This window comes from Schistocerca gregaria, chromosome 5, assembly GCF_023897955.1.
Source record: "Schistocerca gregaria isolate iqSchGreg1 chromosome 5, iqSchGreg1.2, whole genome shotgun sequence".
Classification (NCBI taxonomy): domain Eukaryota; kingdom Metazoa; phylum Arthropoda; class Insecta; order Orthoptera; family Acrididae; genus Schistocerca; species Schistocerca gregaria.
This window is the reverse complement of record NC_064924.1, coordinates 304,258,912-304,275,348: the sequence shown is the minus strand read 5'-3', so window position 1 is coordinate 304,275,348 and position 16,437 is coordinate 304,258,912. Positions and strand designations below refer to the sequence as shown.

The 16,437-nt window shown below is 40.0% G+C and overlaps 1 protein-coding gene across 10 annotated transcripts in view; it reads left to right on the top strand.

The window, feature by feature from the left end:
- LOC126273157 (rho guanine nucleotide exchange factor 18) overlaps positions 1-16,437 on the top strand; it is a 552,051-nt gene that overhangs the window by 486,666 nt on the left and 48,948 nt on the right. For all 10 annotated transcript variants that reach the window (XM_049976619.1, XM_049976617.1, XM_049976623.1 and 7 more), the window contains one exon: positions 10,254-10,434. In XM_049976619.1, coding sequence (XP_049832576.1) covers positions 10,254-10,434 — 181 coding nt within the window. The remainder of the gene's footprint in view (positions 1-10,253; positions 10,435-16,437) is intronic.

The following is a 16,437-nucleotide window of genomic DNA, read 5'->3' as shown; positions in this document are numbered from 1 at the left end:
GGAGCTTCACGCCCATTTAGTCTTGCTGTATTCTTATTGTGGAAAGGCTCAGTTCGGATGATGACATAAATACATGTCAAGGGTTTTAATGTTTTACTTGTTTTGAAGCAAAATTATCACTTGATAATAACCTTAAGGCTGATATTACAGTTGTGAAATAAATCATTTCTGTAGTTAATGACAATAAGTTAATCACTTTAATATTTTGATGGTCAACCACATGCTCTTAACTTTCATCCAGTAGTCAGTACAGCTGTCCTGCAGACTAGGATGGATGCTACATAGATTGATACTTGTGAAAGCCTGTTTTACCTGGTGTCATAATTTACAGGGTGAATATAATTAAAGTTAAATCTTCAAACCACTGTAGAAATAATACCACTGGTCAGAATGACGCCAAATTGCAAGAGGGAAAGCGTATGGCAGAAGAAAAGTAAATAGTTACCAAATGTAGCAACAGATGGCACTGTAAGCATCGTGATTCAATAATGGTCGACAATAAATGACAAATAAATCATACAACAATTCCTAAAGTATATGTTTGCTGTTAAACAAATTTAACCACTCAGAGTGCACGGGTGTACAGGTGTGATACTATTAGTTACATAAGCCCATCCACCACAGCCAGGTTATATCATATTGGATGAGAAAATCGGTTTTTAATTGTCCTGAGGCCAAAAACCGCATAAAATCATCAATCAAAATTTGATCAGATTATTAATTGCCATTTGATTGGCGCAAAGCATGTTCAATAAGCTGTCCACAGTTTTCTGTAACAAATTGAAATCGAGAAACAGCATGTTCTGCAACTGATCGAAGTATTTCCTGGGTAACTTTCAGAATGTGTTGCGCAATGCATGCCTTCAGTGCAGCTAAGTTTGCAATTAGAACACTGAACACAACATCTTTCAGACAGCCTCACAGCCAGAAGTCACACAGATAAAGATCAGGTGATCGGGACGGCCAGATTGTAGAAAATGGCGGCTGATAATTCTAGCATTTCTGAAATGGCGCTTCATTCAGCTACTTAACTGGGTTTTTAATGTCCTGGGGTGTGCCATCCACTCATCCATGCTACTGGAGAGATGGAATAACGTGGTTGCACAAAAGATGCTCGTAGCACTTACCAGTGACAGTGGAGGTCATAGGGCCAGAAGCACCTCTCTCTTCGAAAAAGTATGGCACTATGATAATGATAAATGATGCCATAAGCCCCCACCACACAGTGACCTTTTCATGATGAAGTGCTACTGGTCGGTTTGCATGTGGATTTTCCATTGCCGTGTCCGACAATTCTGTGTATTGACATATCCTGTCAGATGGAAGTGGGCTTCGTCTGTCCACAAAATCTTCCACGTCCAATCATTGTCCACTTCCATGTGTGCAAGAAATTCTAAAGCAAACGTCTCTCTTGCTGGGAGGTCAACAGGAAGCAGCTCGCACACATGGGTAATTTTGAATGGATAGCAAAGAAGTATGTTTCGTAGGATTTTATGCATTGTGCTCGCAGGTATGTCCAATGTTTGGGCAATTCTCTGTGCACTACACATTTGCACACCACCACTCATCTCCTCCTGCATTGCTTTGGCCATTGCTCCCACTGACGCTGAATCAATTTGTTTCCTCCCTCTACCAGGTTGCACACCAAAAGAAAATGTCTTTTCGAATTTCTGAATCGTACTCTCTCGCCCCACGCCAGTCATCGGACTGACGCCTTTTTTTCAAACCCTTAAGTGTCCGGAACGTCTGCAGAACGACGTGTGCACAGTCATCATCCTTGTAACACAGCTTTACAAGAAGAGCACGATCCTGCATTGAGACAGTCATGGCGAATGTGGCAGACGCAGAAGGAGGAAAAGCTATGTACCCGGCATGTTTATACCAACTTCAATGGGTCGTGCGCATGGAAGGTGTTTTTATTTACATATTCTGACACATACAGTACCATCTGTTGATAAATTTTCACACTATTTTCTTTTCTTCTGCCTTACATTTTCCCCCTTCTCTGATAATATTCTGTTGCGATTAGATGTCATGGTGTTATTTCTACAGCATTTTGAATGTTTAACTTTAAATATAATCACCCTGTATAAAGGCTTTTATTATAGTGCAGATTGACTTCACTGATTACTGGATGTTTGTATGTAATATTGTTGTATCAACTCCTATAGTTAAACGTGATTCTTTATCACTGTTGGCTGATTTCTAACAATTGTTGTTATTGTGTTTAGCTTGTGTGGAACTTAAATGAGAATTCATCCTTCTTTACCTTTTTTGCACTGATTTGTCTGTCTTCTTCCTTTCCAGTTCATGTTGCTTATAAGTAGTCACGTAGTGTGCTGTATTTATTAAGCATGGCTGTTTTATTGATCTCCCTGATCTGATTTATTAAAGCTATATTTGTGTGTAATCAATACATTATTTAATATATATTTAATGCAGAAATATGAATGAAGTTTTTCATCATTTGGAGGTAGAGTTCTGCTCGTGGTACATCACCAAGCTTCACAGTGGAATGTTCAGGGCTTTATTCTCAGAGCACCAATACATTTTGTTAAACCCCTTTAAACCCCAATGTCTCATATCCCTGCCACAGAAAATGTTGAGACTACTGAAGCTAATGGCGGTAAAGTGAGCTTACAACAATGGATTGTCAGCATTTAAACTGGAGAAAGTATTTGACATTTGCCTGTGGATGCCATTAGTTGCCTCAGTCCACACTACTCCCTGCCCCACACTTATCCCCACCCCTGCCTCAGACTCCTCACTTCACACAATCTGTACACACACCGCTCTACTTGCAGTCTTCCCTTTCTTTCTTCTATCTCCCTCTCGCCATACACACTGACAATTCCCCCTGCTAGATGCCAGAATGAGCTAACCGATACTGTGCCACATTCCTATCCTGAGTATCTGGTGCATCTCCCTGCCAGCAGTGAGTCACCTTTCCCTGACCCTCCCTCCTGTTCCCAGCCTCCTCTCCCCCCTTGCCCAATCCAACCCGACACAACCTCCTCACCCCTATTCAAACTGTAGTACCAGTGCAGTGTAGTCAGCCAGGACAATATACCTGTAGAGACAGATGTGTGTGTAAAGATAGAAAATACCTCTGGCTCATTTGCATGTATTTCAGAGATTCGGTGCCTCTACTATTCAATCAGTCATTATCTTCACTCGTTAATTTATTTACATTGCACCTGGAATTTTCATTACTGATTACTGAGAATAAGTGGACAGGGTTGGAACCTAATGTCAAACTATGGACGAAACATATTAATTCCCACCAGAAGAAAGTGTGACATGTTTACAGAGCTGATCTCAGCAGAAGTTACTTTATTTTATGTAATATACACAGATTATTCACTCTTTCCTCAGTTACACAAAATAATTGTTGATGTGATAGCTTCTTATAGCAGATTTTCTTCCTGTTCTCAAAAACTTAATATTATTAATATTTCATCATCTGGTTCCATGTTGCCCATTGTGGTGTCATGGAGCTCCTGCCATACAAAAATGATCATAAACATGTATTTATTTTAAATATGCAGAGGTTATCCTAGGATCTCTCGAAAGAAACAGACAACATCATCAAGGAATGCAGACTGCTGTACAGATCAGAATCTGTTAAAATAGGCTAGGGTGTAAGTGTTGTGTTGCAATATGTCCATCTTGAAATTTCCATTATCATAAAATATTGAGAGGAATTGTTCCAACAGATCTTCCAGGAGCAGATTTGTTACTTATGTCCTTCCTTCCTTCCTTCCTACCTATCTTCCTTCCCTGTCTATGTTTCCCAGTGCCCCTTATTTAGCCAGTTGTGTGCCAGGACTCATATGGTTCTCCTGTCGTTTAGCAGAGAATGAAACATAACCTTTTAAAGGCTATTATTACAAAGGAATTTTAAAGCCACTGCCAAATCTTCTCCAGGAAAGAATGTATGTACCCCTTCCATCTCCATATAGCGGAATCACATGTTCAGATGTGACATCATTTTCAGAGTTTGCAGGTAGTGTATCCGAGGCAGAACATTGGAACCAGTCCTGTATTTGTACAATGTAAACTTTCACGACCGGAACTGTCACAGTTAATAAAATATTCTGGGCTATTACGCTGTGGTCCAACATATTTCACTTCGAAACTCAACATTTCATCCTCATCTGCGGAGTACATTTTCAATGGGGATCGTAGCTTTGTTAAATATACGATTCACAAAAAATTACACTTCTGCGCAGTGGTGTAAACATCATTTGTTTTGAATACATGAGCGCTACTGGCTGTTGTTGACTTCTGGCTTCCTCTGTTACTATCGTCCCATGAGGGAAGACTGGTACACATCTTCTTCAAAAAGGGGGCAACGTCAGAAAGTACTAAAAAAGACGGAGAGAAACAAAAGAAAAGAGTTAGATCTTTTTGGATAAGTCAATCAGTGTAATAAAACGAAGGACACGAACAGCTGCTCGAGCGTCATCAGCTAAAAGTTCCTGTCAGGTAGACGGCAGACACAGGACAACACGAGAGTGAATAAAATGGGGACAGGACAATAAAACATGGCGCACCATCAATGGATGACCACAGGGGCACTGCGGGGCGGGGTCACTGGACAACAAGTAGCGGTGGCTAAATCGGCAAAGCCCAATCCACAGCCTGGCCAAAATGACCTCCTCTCGCTGGGAAGGGTGTCCAAGCTGTCGGGATCAGTTTGATGGCCCTAAGCTTATTTTCATGGAGAGAGAGGATCAAGCCTCATGCCACAATGATGAAACACGCCAACGAAGAACCCCACTTACATCAGTTGATGGGAAACAAAAGAAAGCTGTCCGAGGCAGGAGGACAACAGCCTTGGCCACAGCATCAGCAGCTTCGTTCCCAGGCACACCAACATGGCTAGGAATCAACAAAAAATGGACACAAGCACCTGTAGCAGCTAGCAACTGAAGGGGCCGTTGAATTCGTTGCACGAGAGTGTGGTCCGAATATGAGTCACGGACACTCTGAATGGCGCTCAAAGAATCAGAGCAGATGGCATAGGGAGAATGACAATGGCAGCAGATATACCGAACAGCCTGATAGAGAGCAAGAAGCTCAGCTACTGGTCAAGGAGCCGGTCCGGTGTTGAAAATTATCATCTCCAATGACAAAGGCACATCCGAGTCTTGGAGCCATCTGTGTAAATAAAGATGTTATTAGTGAGCCTCGAATGAAGTTCGACAAATCCCGAGCGGTATATCAAATCCGCGGTCCTCTCCTTTGGGAGCGAGCTGAGCTCAAGGTGAACGTGAACGTGAACCTGAGCCTGGAGCCAAGGTGGCGTCGGGCTCTCACCCACTCAAAAAGTCGTAGGGAGGGTAAAATCAAGTTGCTGAAGCAGGCGATGAAAGCGAACTCCAGGAGGTAATAGGGCAGAGACTTACACCCCATATTGGCGGTCGAGAGAGTTGTCAAAGAAGGAGAAATATGACAGGTGGTCGGGCATTGACATCATCCTTTCGTGGTATCTGTTTGTGGCTGCCATTAGTTGAGTCCAGTCAAGATGAGTGTGGTGGTCCCATGTTGTAAATCATGTTCCACAACAGCTGCTCTGTCAGTCTCCCCTCTTGTCTTGTGTTCTTCGAGGTTTTTTTTTGTACCCACATACACCTCCCCACGATGACACGGACTCCTATAATTTCCAGCATTTTCTAGCGGTTGGCAACATTATTACGACCGTATATGGTCCAGTTGGAGTCATATATTAAAAATTCGACACGTTTTATCAGTAAATTAAACGGCATAATGGTATAGCCGGAGGACGTATTAGTTAGTTTTTGATGTGGTGTTGCTATTCACTATGGTTCCATTCAGTGAAGTATTGGAACAGCTGAATCGGGTTTTTCCCCTCGATGTTGCGGAACTGTTTAAATATTGCATCACAACCCCGTATTTCAAATGGAATAAAGACTTCTATGAACAGACGGATAAAAATAAATGTCGTATGACTAGGGCCTCCTGTCGGGTAGACCGTTTGCCGGGTGGAAGTCTTTCGATTTGACGTCACTTCGGCAACTTGCGCGTCGATGGGGATGAAATGATCGTGATTAGGACAACACAACACCCAGTCCCTGAGTGGAGAAAATCTCCGACCCAGCCGGGAATCAAACCCGGGCCCACAGGATTGACATTCTGTCGCACTGACCACTTAGCTACTGGGGGCGGAAACAGACTGATGGTGTTGCTATGAGGAGCCCCTTAAACCCAGTTACAGCGAACTTCTTTATGAAAAAATTCGAGGAGCAGGCATTGGAAACTGCAAACAAGAAACTGAATATTTGGTTCCATTGCGTAGGTGATATGTTTGTTTTGTGGCGGCATGGTAGGGAGGAATTGTATAGTTTTCACAAAAATCTGATTGGGATGAATCTGAAGATTCAGTTTACGAAGGAGGATGAGGCAGGCGGAAGATTAAATTTTCTTAATGTACTTGTTTTCAAGGAGAAGATGGTAGCTTGGACCACACAGTTTATCGAAAACCCTACACACAGACTTTTACCTACACCGGGATTCAAACCACCACCCACAATAAAAGCGAGGTGTCATAGAAACGTTGGTGATAGAGCAAGGTAAATCTGTGAACCAGAGCTGCTTGATGCGGAATTAAAACATCTCACCACTGCATTGCTCAAGAATGGTTATTCGTTCACTGAGGTGAAAAGAGCGCTAAGACCACCGAATAGAAATCATAGTGATGCTCAAGTGCACGTGAAATCAAAAGTTTTCCTGTCGTTTGTTAAGGACGTGACTGATCACATAGGAAAAATCTTGAGCAAACGGAACATCACGGTAATTTACATGCCCACATGGAAGATACAAGATCATCTAAAATCAGCCAAGGATGCTCGCCACCCATTGGAAAAAGCTGGAATTTATAGGATTCTGTGTTGCTGTGGGGAGGCGTACATGGGTACTACAAAAACAACTGTCAAAAAAAGACTCAAAGAACACTAGGGAAATCGCAGAAGAGGAGAGATTGGCAGATCAGCTGTTGCAGAACATGCTTTACAGTTGGGGGACAACCACATTCATTTTGCCCGGACTCAAGTAGTGGCAGACACAAACGGATACCATGAAGGACTATAAAGAGAGGCCATAGAGATTTTAATAGGGAGGAGGAGGGCGTGAAATTGAATGAAATTTGGATTCCGGTACTGAAGAAGAAGATGAGTACCAGTCTTCCACCATGGGACGATAGTAACAGCAGAAGACGGCAGTTGACAATGGCCAATTGTGATCACGTTTTCAAAACATGTGGCTTTATGTCTCTGTGCTGAAGCAGAATTTTGCTTTAGTCATTAGTGAGCCAGGGTGGGAATCGGACTTCAACAAAGCTACGCTCCCCCTTGAAAATGTCCTCCGCAGATAGGGAGGAAACGTTGGGTTTTGAAGTGAAATCCCTTAGACAGTGGCATAATAGCCTGGAAAATTTTATTAATTGAGTCCTTATTTGGCTGACATGTAAATGGATTGGCCAATTATTGTTTTTCTGATAACTCATAAGAAGAGAGTAATAGATAATTTAGAGCATGATTGGACTTAACAGTTCTGGTGTGTGTACTTGAGCACTGTGGCTTGAGGATACTGTTGCTGAAGGAGGTCCTGTGGAGGAATATGTCCAAGACATTTTATGTATTATGAGAGTGATTGAAAAAATAAAAGAAGCATTACAATTACAACACTAAAAATGTTGCTTGCAGCCCTTCACCATTTCAGAAATCTATGAGGGTAAGTCAATTATTATCCGCAATTTAGTTATATTTTTGTTTATTTTAGGAGTACTGTTGTTTCACGATGATGTCGCATGCTTTGTTTATTGGTTGTTATATCTTTGCAATTTTCAATAGGTTAGTTTCCTGCTGTGCTGTTAATCATGGCTTCTCCACTGTCTATTTGCACCAAAGAAGAGCAGCGTTCAGTGATCCATTTTTTGTGGTCGGAAGGCGTGTCAGGTGCCAAAATTCATTGAAGACTTTCAGTACAGTACAGGAACAGTGTTTTGCCACAACAGAGTGTCTGCGAATGAACTAAAAAATTCCGAAATGGTTGCACAAGTGTTACACACGATGAAGGAGGCGGACAACCTTTTGCTGCCACAAATGAAGAAACCATTGAGCGTTCACATGAAATGATTCTCTTAGACAGATGCTTAACTATCGACGTAGTGACACAACGTCTGCAAATTAGTCATGCTTCTGCCTACGAAATCACCCACAACACACTTGGGTTTCATAAAGTTTGTGCAAGATGGGTCCCAAAAGAACTCTCACAATTGTGTAAACAGACACACTTGGACATCTGCAGAAAACATTTGGATTACTGTGGTAATGAAGGGGACAGCTTCTTAGACATAATCATTACTGGTGACAAAACATAGATCCATCCTTACGAGCTGGAGAGTAAACGGCAGAGTATGGAACGGAAACATCCAAATTCGCCATGCAAGAAAAAGTTCAAGACCCAACAGTCTGCAGGAAAACTGTCGCTTACAGTTTTTTGGGATGCACAAGGTCCAGTACTGGAACATTATGGGGGAAAAGGGCACAACAATAAACAGTGTAACGTTACAGTGAGATGCTTACTGCCAGGCTAAAGCCAGCTATTCAAAGCAAATGCCGAGGATTGCTGTCAAAAGGTGTTGTGTTATTTCACGACACTGCCTATCCGCACACTGCTGTTCACACTGCAGAAACACTCCAGAAACTAAAATTTGAAGTACTGGATCATCCTCCATGTAGTCCTGATCTTGCACCCTTCTGACTATCACTTGTTTGGCCCACTCAATCAGGCATCAAGGGGCTGTCGACTTGCCTTGTACAAAGCAGTGAAAGAAGCAATGCATTCCTGGTTCGCAGCTCAACTGAGGACCTTTTTTTATGAGTGCTTCAGCAAGCTTGTACAATGCTGGACCAAGTGCATTAAAATGCAAGGAGACGTATGTCGAAAAATGATGTCCTTGTAAGTTTCATATTTGATTACAATAAAAATTGTTAACTACTTTGCAGATAATAATTGACTTAACCTCGTAGTTAGCTATATGTTTGAAAGGAACATAGCCATTAAGGCAACTCATGTTATTAAATTTCCATTGGCAGATTTGCTTAGATTTTATGACAGTAATATGCATAACTAAAAAGCTATTGTAAAGTATAGGAGATCTTTATTGCTAGGCTTAAGGATATTGCTTCGTTTATTAATTTAAAGGGAATCAAAACTTCTCCAGGATATTCTTTCAGGTCAGACTCTGGAGAGGGTTTTAAGAATCAAAGTATTTTATCAGATGTCAGGGAATTGCAAAAAGTGGTAATTTCCTTCCATCTCTTCTTCCTTTTTGTATATCTGTAACAAGAACAGATACACACAGAGGGCAGGGGGTGCGGGGGGAGGGGCAATTTGTGTTGTCATCCCCCCCACCCCTCCCCCCGCCCCCTCTGCGCCACTGACAGCTCAAGAAAAGACAGAGAGAGAGAGAGTTTTCATTTTAAAATTAGTCTCACAAAACCTATAAGGACATGTTCACCCTCCTGACCATGTGCTCCTGCCCTCTCCTGAAAAAAATTCTGTATCCGCCCCTATCGGCCCACTTGTCCTGATTTAGATTTTTCATGGTTTGCTTAAATCACATAAGGTGATATCTGTAGTTTCTTGTGAGTTCTGTAGTTTCTTGTGAGTTCTGTAGTTTCTTGTGAGTTCTGTAGTTTCTTTTGTGAGTTCTGTAGTTTCTTTTGTGAGTTCTGTAGTTTCTTTTGTGAGTTCTGTAGTTTCTTTTGTGAGTTCTGTAGTTTCTTTTGTGAGTTCTGTAGTTTCTTTTGTGAGTTCTGTAGTTTCATTTGTGAGTTCCGTAGTTTCTTTTGTGAGTTCCGTAGTTTCTTTTGTGAGTTCCGTAGTTTCTTTTGTGAGTTCCGTAGTTTCTTTTGTGAGTTCCGTAGTTTCTTTTGTGAGTTCTGTAGGGTTTTTTTTTGTGAGTTCTGTTGTCTTCTTTTTTTTGTGAGTTCTGTTGTCTTCTTTTTTTTGTGAGTTCTGTTGTCTTTTTTTTGTGAGTTCTGTAGTTTTTTTTTGTGGGTCCCGTAGTCTTTTTTTTTGTGCTTCCCGTAGTCTAGTTCTGTACAGCTTTTATAAATAAATCTGTGTGACAGGTTACCTTCTGCCTGTACTAATTTTAGTGTTTTTTATTAATGTTATGTAACAATTGACAGGAAGTATGGAAGACGTTTTAATTGTTGCAGGAAGTTAACCAACTGGCTAACTCACTTTGTGCTTCTGGAACAAACCTTTCTCGCAGTGTAAGCTCCGTTGGTGAACATCAGAGTGAGGCATATATTTCTCCAACGTTGCCAAAGAGAGCAGAAACGTTTGGAGGATTTGACAATGCAAACAAAGAACAGCTGCCAATGGCAATAACAAAAGGTATAACATTTATATTATTATTGTATACCGTTTTTATGTTTACTTTACAAAATAGGTATCATTCCTTCAAAAGTTACAAGTATCCAAAATATCCAGAAGCACATTTTTTTAGGTTTTTTTTTTTTTTTTGCTTAAATATGTTTTATGATTATGATATTGCATCCAGGTTTTCACTATAGCATTTGGAAATATTAAGTTGACAGATAAAAATAAAACTTGACAGTAGGAAAAGGAATAAGATATAAGGGAGAAGGACTCAGTCTGAGTAACCCCGATGAAACTGAAGACAGTACTTATTTGGAGTATTGTAAGCTTGAAGAACACTATCTGTGACAGTATGGCTTCAACTGTATGAAAGTGGAAGACAGAAATGAAACAGAACTTGTAAAACAAAATTCAAAATATTTGGAGAAGTGTGATTTCTTAAAATGAACAGTTTATAGGAGTACATGTTGGACAAGAGCAGGCCAGGGTGTATATGATCCAGGAAAAACCCAGGAATTTTTTCACCCAGGAGAGAACCAGAAAAACCCGAGAATTTTTTTCGAATTCTGAGAATTTTTCATTGTTTTAGTTTTCAGTTAAATTTTTGTAATTTTGACTGGTAAGAACCAATACTCTACCAAAGGATATTACTGTATCCCCGTACTGCAGAATAATACTTCAGCAATAAAACATAAACGAGAGAAAAAAACGAAAATAACTTAAATTGCAAAGGAAAGGCACCATATACAACAATAACACACAGTGCTCATGCAAGTGTCTGCCCACAGCAAAATGTGTCAAAGGCTTTAGGAAGACTATGTAATGCTTCATAACAACAAATTGCCTCTGATGAGTGTGAAGTCACAACTGTTTACATTAGATTCGTTTTAGCAATTACGAGCGGGCTCATGCGCATGCGTGGATGAGTCGCATGTAAGCAGTAGATTCTCTCGCTTCTGGCTACAGGAATGTGGCTGTTGGCTGTGCAAGCAGTTGTAGGAAGCAGCTAGATGCTACCGGGAAAAGGGAGCGCCAAATTCTTATCCTTTTGGGGAAAAAAATCTTGTTCCACAAAGCGCCTAGCATCCAGCGCACGTTGGTCTGTCGATTTTTCATATGATTTTGAAACGCATCCTTATAGGTTTTGGAACATTTTTGAACACATTTTAAGGTGATTTCTGAATGAATGGTAAGTTGATTTTTGAATGTGTGCATAGTGTACATGATGTCTCTGTCAGGAGAATCCTTGTCACATCTAGAAATAAACTTTCTGAAGCCAAAAGGGGATAGGGTTATATGAGCTGTGCGGAGTAAAACCGAACAGATGAATGCCAATCACTGTCTGATTTGGTGATTGACTGGGTTTGCAAATGCCCAGCATTGTTATAATTACTAGCGAAATCCATAGATTCAGACTACCAGAGTGGAATAAACGACTACAGGAATAACAAGTGAGAAAGATTACGCATTATCTTCTTGTTTTATCCAAGGAAATGAAATTTTGACAGCAAATTTTTGGCCAGATCGCTACACTAGTAAGGACCAGTTGTACAGTCCCTGGCTAGCAGCCGCTTAAGTTCTATTTTGGAAGTAACGTAGAAAACATTTTGTACAAATATGTGACAATGCCTAACTGCAGAATAATCACGAGGTAACTAACTCGGTGATTCTGGCTGGGTTAGTGAAGTTAATCGGCGAACAAATTTTGACAATGGCCGGAATAGCTACAGAATTGGGGATGACAAGATTGTTAGAATGAGGAAGCAGAAGAAATGGGGACATCACACAAATTATGGAAGAATAAGATGATTCCAAATTTATATAAAAATTTTGTAATACTACTTGTTGATCACATGCTTGAGAAACTGGTGTGTATGAATGAAATGTGAAACTGTTTCCTAACATAAAGCTTTTTGCTTGTAGTAGGCCTTCTAGGCATTTGATATTGGTACGTCTTGAATTATATTCCACCATGTTATAAAACTGACCATTTGTGCCAAAACAGTCTCATTTATTTAGTGTGTGTTACAAAATTACTGCAATATTAGAAAGGCCTATTTTGTTTTATCTAGCAGACAGTGACAGAATAGATATAATCAGATCAAGAAACCATACCAGTCTTGGGTATTATTTGCATTAACAGCTTTATCAGTATTAGATAACAAGATTTCGATTTTTCATGTAGCAAAATGTTTGACCAACTTTGATTAGGTAATAGATTTTTTTGCAGAAAAGAAAGTGTGCCGTGTAGCTGTAGCAAGGTAAGAGAGAGAAAAATGCTACAAGCTAAGGATTGAAGAAATGTGTACTTTCTTGCTTGTCTCTTGTCTTTTGGTTTTATGTATCCTATATGTAATTTTAAATCTCCTATATTTAATTTTATGTCGCACAAAACAGCAAGTTATTAGCTATAGACAGTAAAGAGTGCAAATTTTCTGAAGAGTTTTTGTTCTCCCGATTGCAAGTAATCCCATTCACCATTAATAGTGAGAAATTTAAAAGGCTGTCAAATGGGCCGACTGGGAGCAGGAGAGGCACCACGGGACATTTCAATTTCCACTGTCCTGTGTAAGTTTGATGGCATCCATAACAAAATATACATCTTTCAATTCCACAGAGCAAAATACAGTGACATGCTGTATGAAGAGGCGTGGCACTGCACTTTGGCACACTTAAGACCAAATAACATGTCTTACATTTCCTTGGACAAAAATGTTTTATGTTTCAGACTTCTCAGAAAGATTTGCACTTCAAGATGAACGTATTTTTGAAAATTTGATTTTTTTTACTATTGACCCAGTTTGCAAATTTTGTAGATCCGGGGCTGATGCGCAGGACAGTCTGAGTTATAGTGGCTAGTCTCCACATGACCCATGTTTACATTTAGTGATTTTGCTGTTTCCCCTTTGTTTACTCCCATGTCAAACGAAGAAAGAAAAAAAAAGAAGATATCTGTGGGCAGGAGCTGTCAAGTGAATTAAAATACATTCACATAATTACGGAAGGCCAAAATATGTTATTAGTTTCAGATTTCATTTTATTTCCACCTTTCTGACAGTCAAGCATTAATCACCTTGCAGAACAGTGAAGCTATTTTTGTCTGTTTGCTAAAGAAATTTGACTTTTATTAACCTTGTCCACAGAGACAGTCAATGTATTTGAAACAAAATGTTTAATTCCACAGCACTGGCTAGTTTCAGCTGTTTGCTGCATTTCAAGTGCATGTTTTCATCTTCTAGTCCGTATGGCATTATGCCATAATAAAGAACCAAACATGATATAATACAGTACTGGTGCTCCAAGAAAATTTACATCTCGAGAACCACACACGGAAAGCTTAATATCAGGTCAAGGTCTCCTTCATTGGGAATCTGGACATTCGAATGTGCGCTTGAAGTACGCAATTTAAATGTGCACATTTTAGTATGGTTCATAAAATTCGATGCTCTTGCAGTATCCTCTGATGTTTTGTTTCTTTTATGACATAATGTATGATCTTCTAATGTTTTACACGTACTTACATATGGGCTTCCTACATCATGGTCACTGCGCAAGCTCTGTGTCTCCTGTTATCTGCGCTCTCTGGAAAGTGCTGAAATGAACCTGTTTCTAACAGGTCGCAGGAAAATATTGCGAATGTTGGTTTGAAAAGCGGTACTTTCAAAGTAAATATCCTTTTATGTAAGTTGAATTATGTGCAAGAGTGTACCATGTATTTCTTAAATCAAAGAGCGTTTGACTCTCATTTAAAAATCAACTCTTTGATGATGAGCCATTTAAAATAATTCCAAACCGTAAAGATCAGACATTTATGTCATTATTAAAAATTTTATTGGCACACTTGTGTGATATATCTTAAAGTGTAACACACACAAAAAAGATCAACATTATATGTGAAAGCTTAGCTTCTCTTGCAACTTATTAACCTTAGAGACCAATTTTATGTGTAGCAGCTTTGCTTTTTTTTAACAACACTATATATATTAATTTAAACTATTAACTTTCCCTGTTTGCGTGTTCGTGCTACTTCACAGTGATGTTGCTTTTAGCTGACTACATTACGTGTCCTTTGCTCTGAATATCTGCTGTCATTGGCTGGCGAGATCATGTGACATGAGCTATGACTGTCTTAAAAAAGCGCATTGCAATCTTGATTTCAATTATTCTGAAAGTAACATGCGGTGTTTGGTGGAATTCCAATGTATAGTTTCGTAATACGAGAATACGCAGTGTACATGTTGCTGCACATCAAAGATATTTCCAAAATGTGTCGTTTTTCCCTATGTTTGGTTTTCTAAAGTGCCGGAAAATTCTACGGGGAAATTCTACGTCTGTGTATAAAACCATAACCATTCAAAGGATTGATAAGTTTTGCAGTTCTGAAGGAAAATATACTGTCACTTAACATGGAAAAAGTGTGCTTTCACCCGGGCGAAAGTGTATTTTTAACCGGGAAATCCGGGATAAATCTGGGAAATTTTTTTCCTTGTCCACATATATACCCTGCAGGCTCAAAGTGGATATATCACTGCTGAGAGGCTCTTCATTATCAAATAGGAAACAAATTAGTGAGGCCAAAGAAATTATATACCTAGATAATACACTGAGGTCACAAAAGTCATGGGATACTTTGTAATATTGTGTTGGACTTCTTTTTGTCCAGCATAGCGCAGCAGCTGAACATGGCATGGAGTCAGCGGGTCATTGGAAGTCTGTTGCAAAAATATTGACCCATACTGCCTGGATAGCTGTCCATAATTGTGAAAGTGTTGCCAGCCCAGGATTTTGTGCACGGACTGACCTCCCGATTATGTTTCATAAATGTTCAGTGGGTGGCTGGATCAGTTGCTCAAATTGTCCAGAATGTTCTTCATACAAGTCGCAAACAATTGTGCCCCAATGACATGGTGCATTGTCATCTATAAAAATTCCATCTTTGTTGGGGAACATGCTGTCCATTTAATGGCTGCAGATGGTCTCTGAGAAGCCAGAAGTAACTATCTACCATTGCTGATCAGTTCAGTTGGACCAAAGGACCCAGTCTATTCCATGTTAACTCAGCCCACACCATTATGTAGCCACCACCAATATGCACAGTGCCTTGTTGACAACCTGGATCAATGGCTTCATGGGCCCTGCATCACACTCAAACCCTACCATCAACACATACCAACTGAAATCAGGGCTCACCTTACCAAGCCACAGTTTTCCAGTCATCGTGGGTCCAACCGATACAGTCACAAGCCTAGGAGAGGAGCCGCAGGCGATGTTGTGTTGTTAGCAAAGGCACTCACATTGGCCATCTGCTGCCATAGTGTGTTAATGCCAAATTTTGCCTGTACATCCCACATTAATTTCCATAGTTATTTCATGCAGTATTTCTTGTACATTAGCACTGATAACTACACAAATGCGACTGCTCTTGGTCATTATGTGAAGACTGTCGGCCACTGCACTGTCCGTGGTAAAGGGTAATCCCTGGAATTTGGTATTCTTAGCACACTCTTGACACTGTGGATCTCAAAATATTGAATTCCCTAACAATTTCTGAAATGGGATGTCCAATGCATCTAGCTCCAATTACCATTCCGCATTGGAAGTTTGTTAATTCCCGCCACATGACCATAATCACATTAGAAAACTTTTCGCATGAATCACCAGAGTATAAATGATAGCTCTACCACTGCACTGCCCTTTTATGCCTTGTGAACGCAATACCATCCCCATCTGTATATGTGCATATCAGTGTTCCATTACTTTTGTCACCTCAGTGTAAGTATGAGGGAATTTTAGCAAAAATTGCACCTGTTAATAAACAAATTTAGAAACTTCCTGATCAGCAGAGTGAAAATCTTATTCTGCACATTTAAATTCATTAGATGTACTCTAGCAGCACACACTATTTATGCTATCAGCAGCCATTGAATCAAAGCTAGCAGGGGTGTAAATAAAAAATACAACTAAGTTCCTAGCTTTTAGAATTAGTAACGTAATGCTCCTACATACTTTTGAATGAAA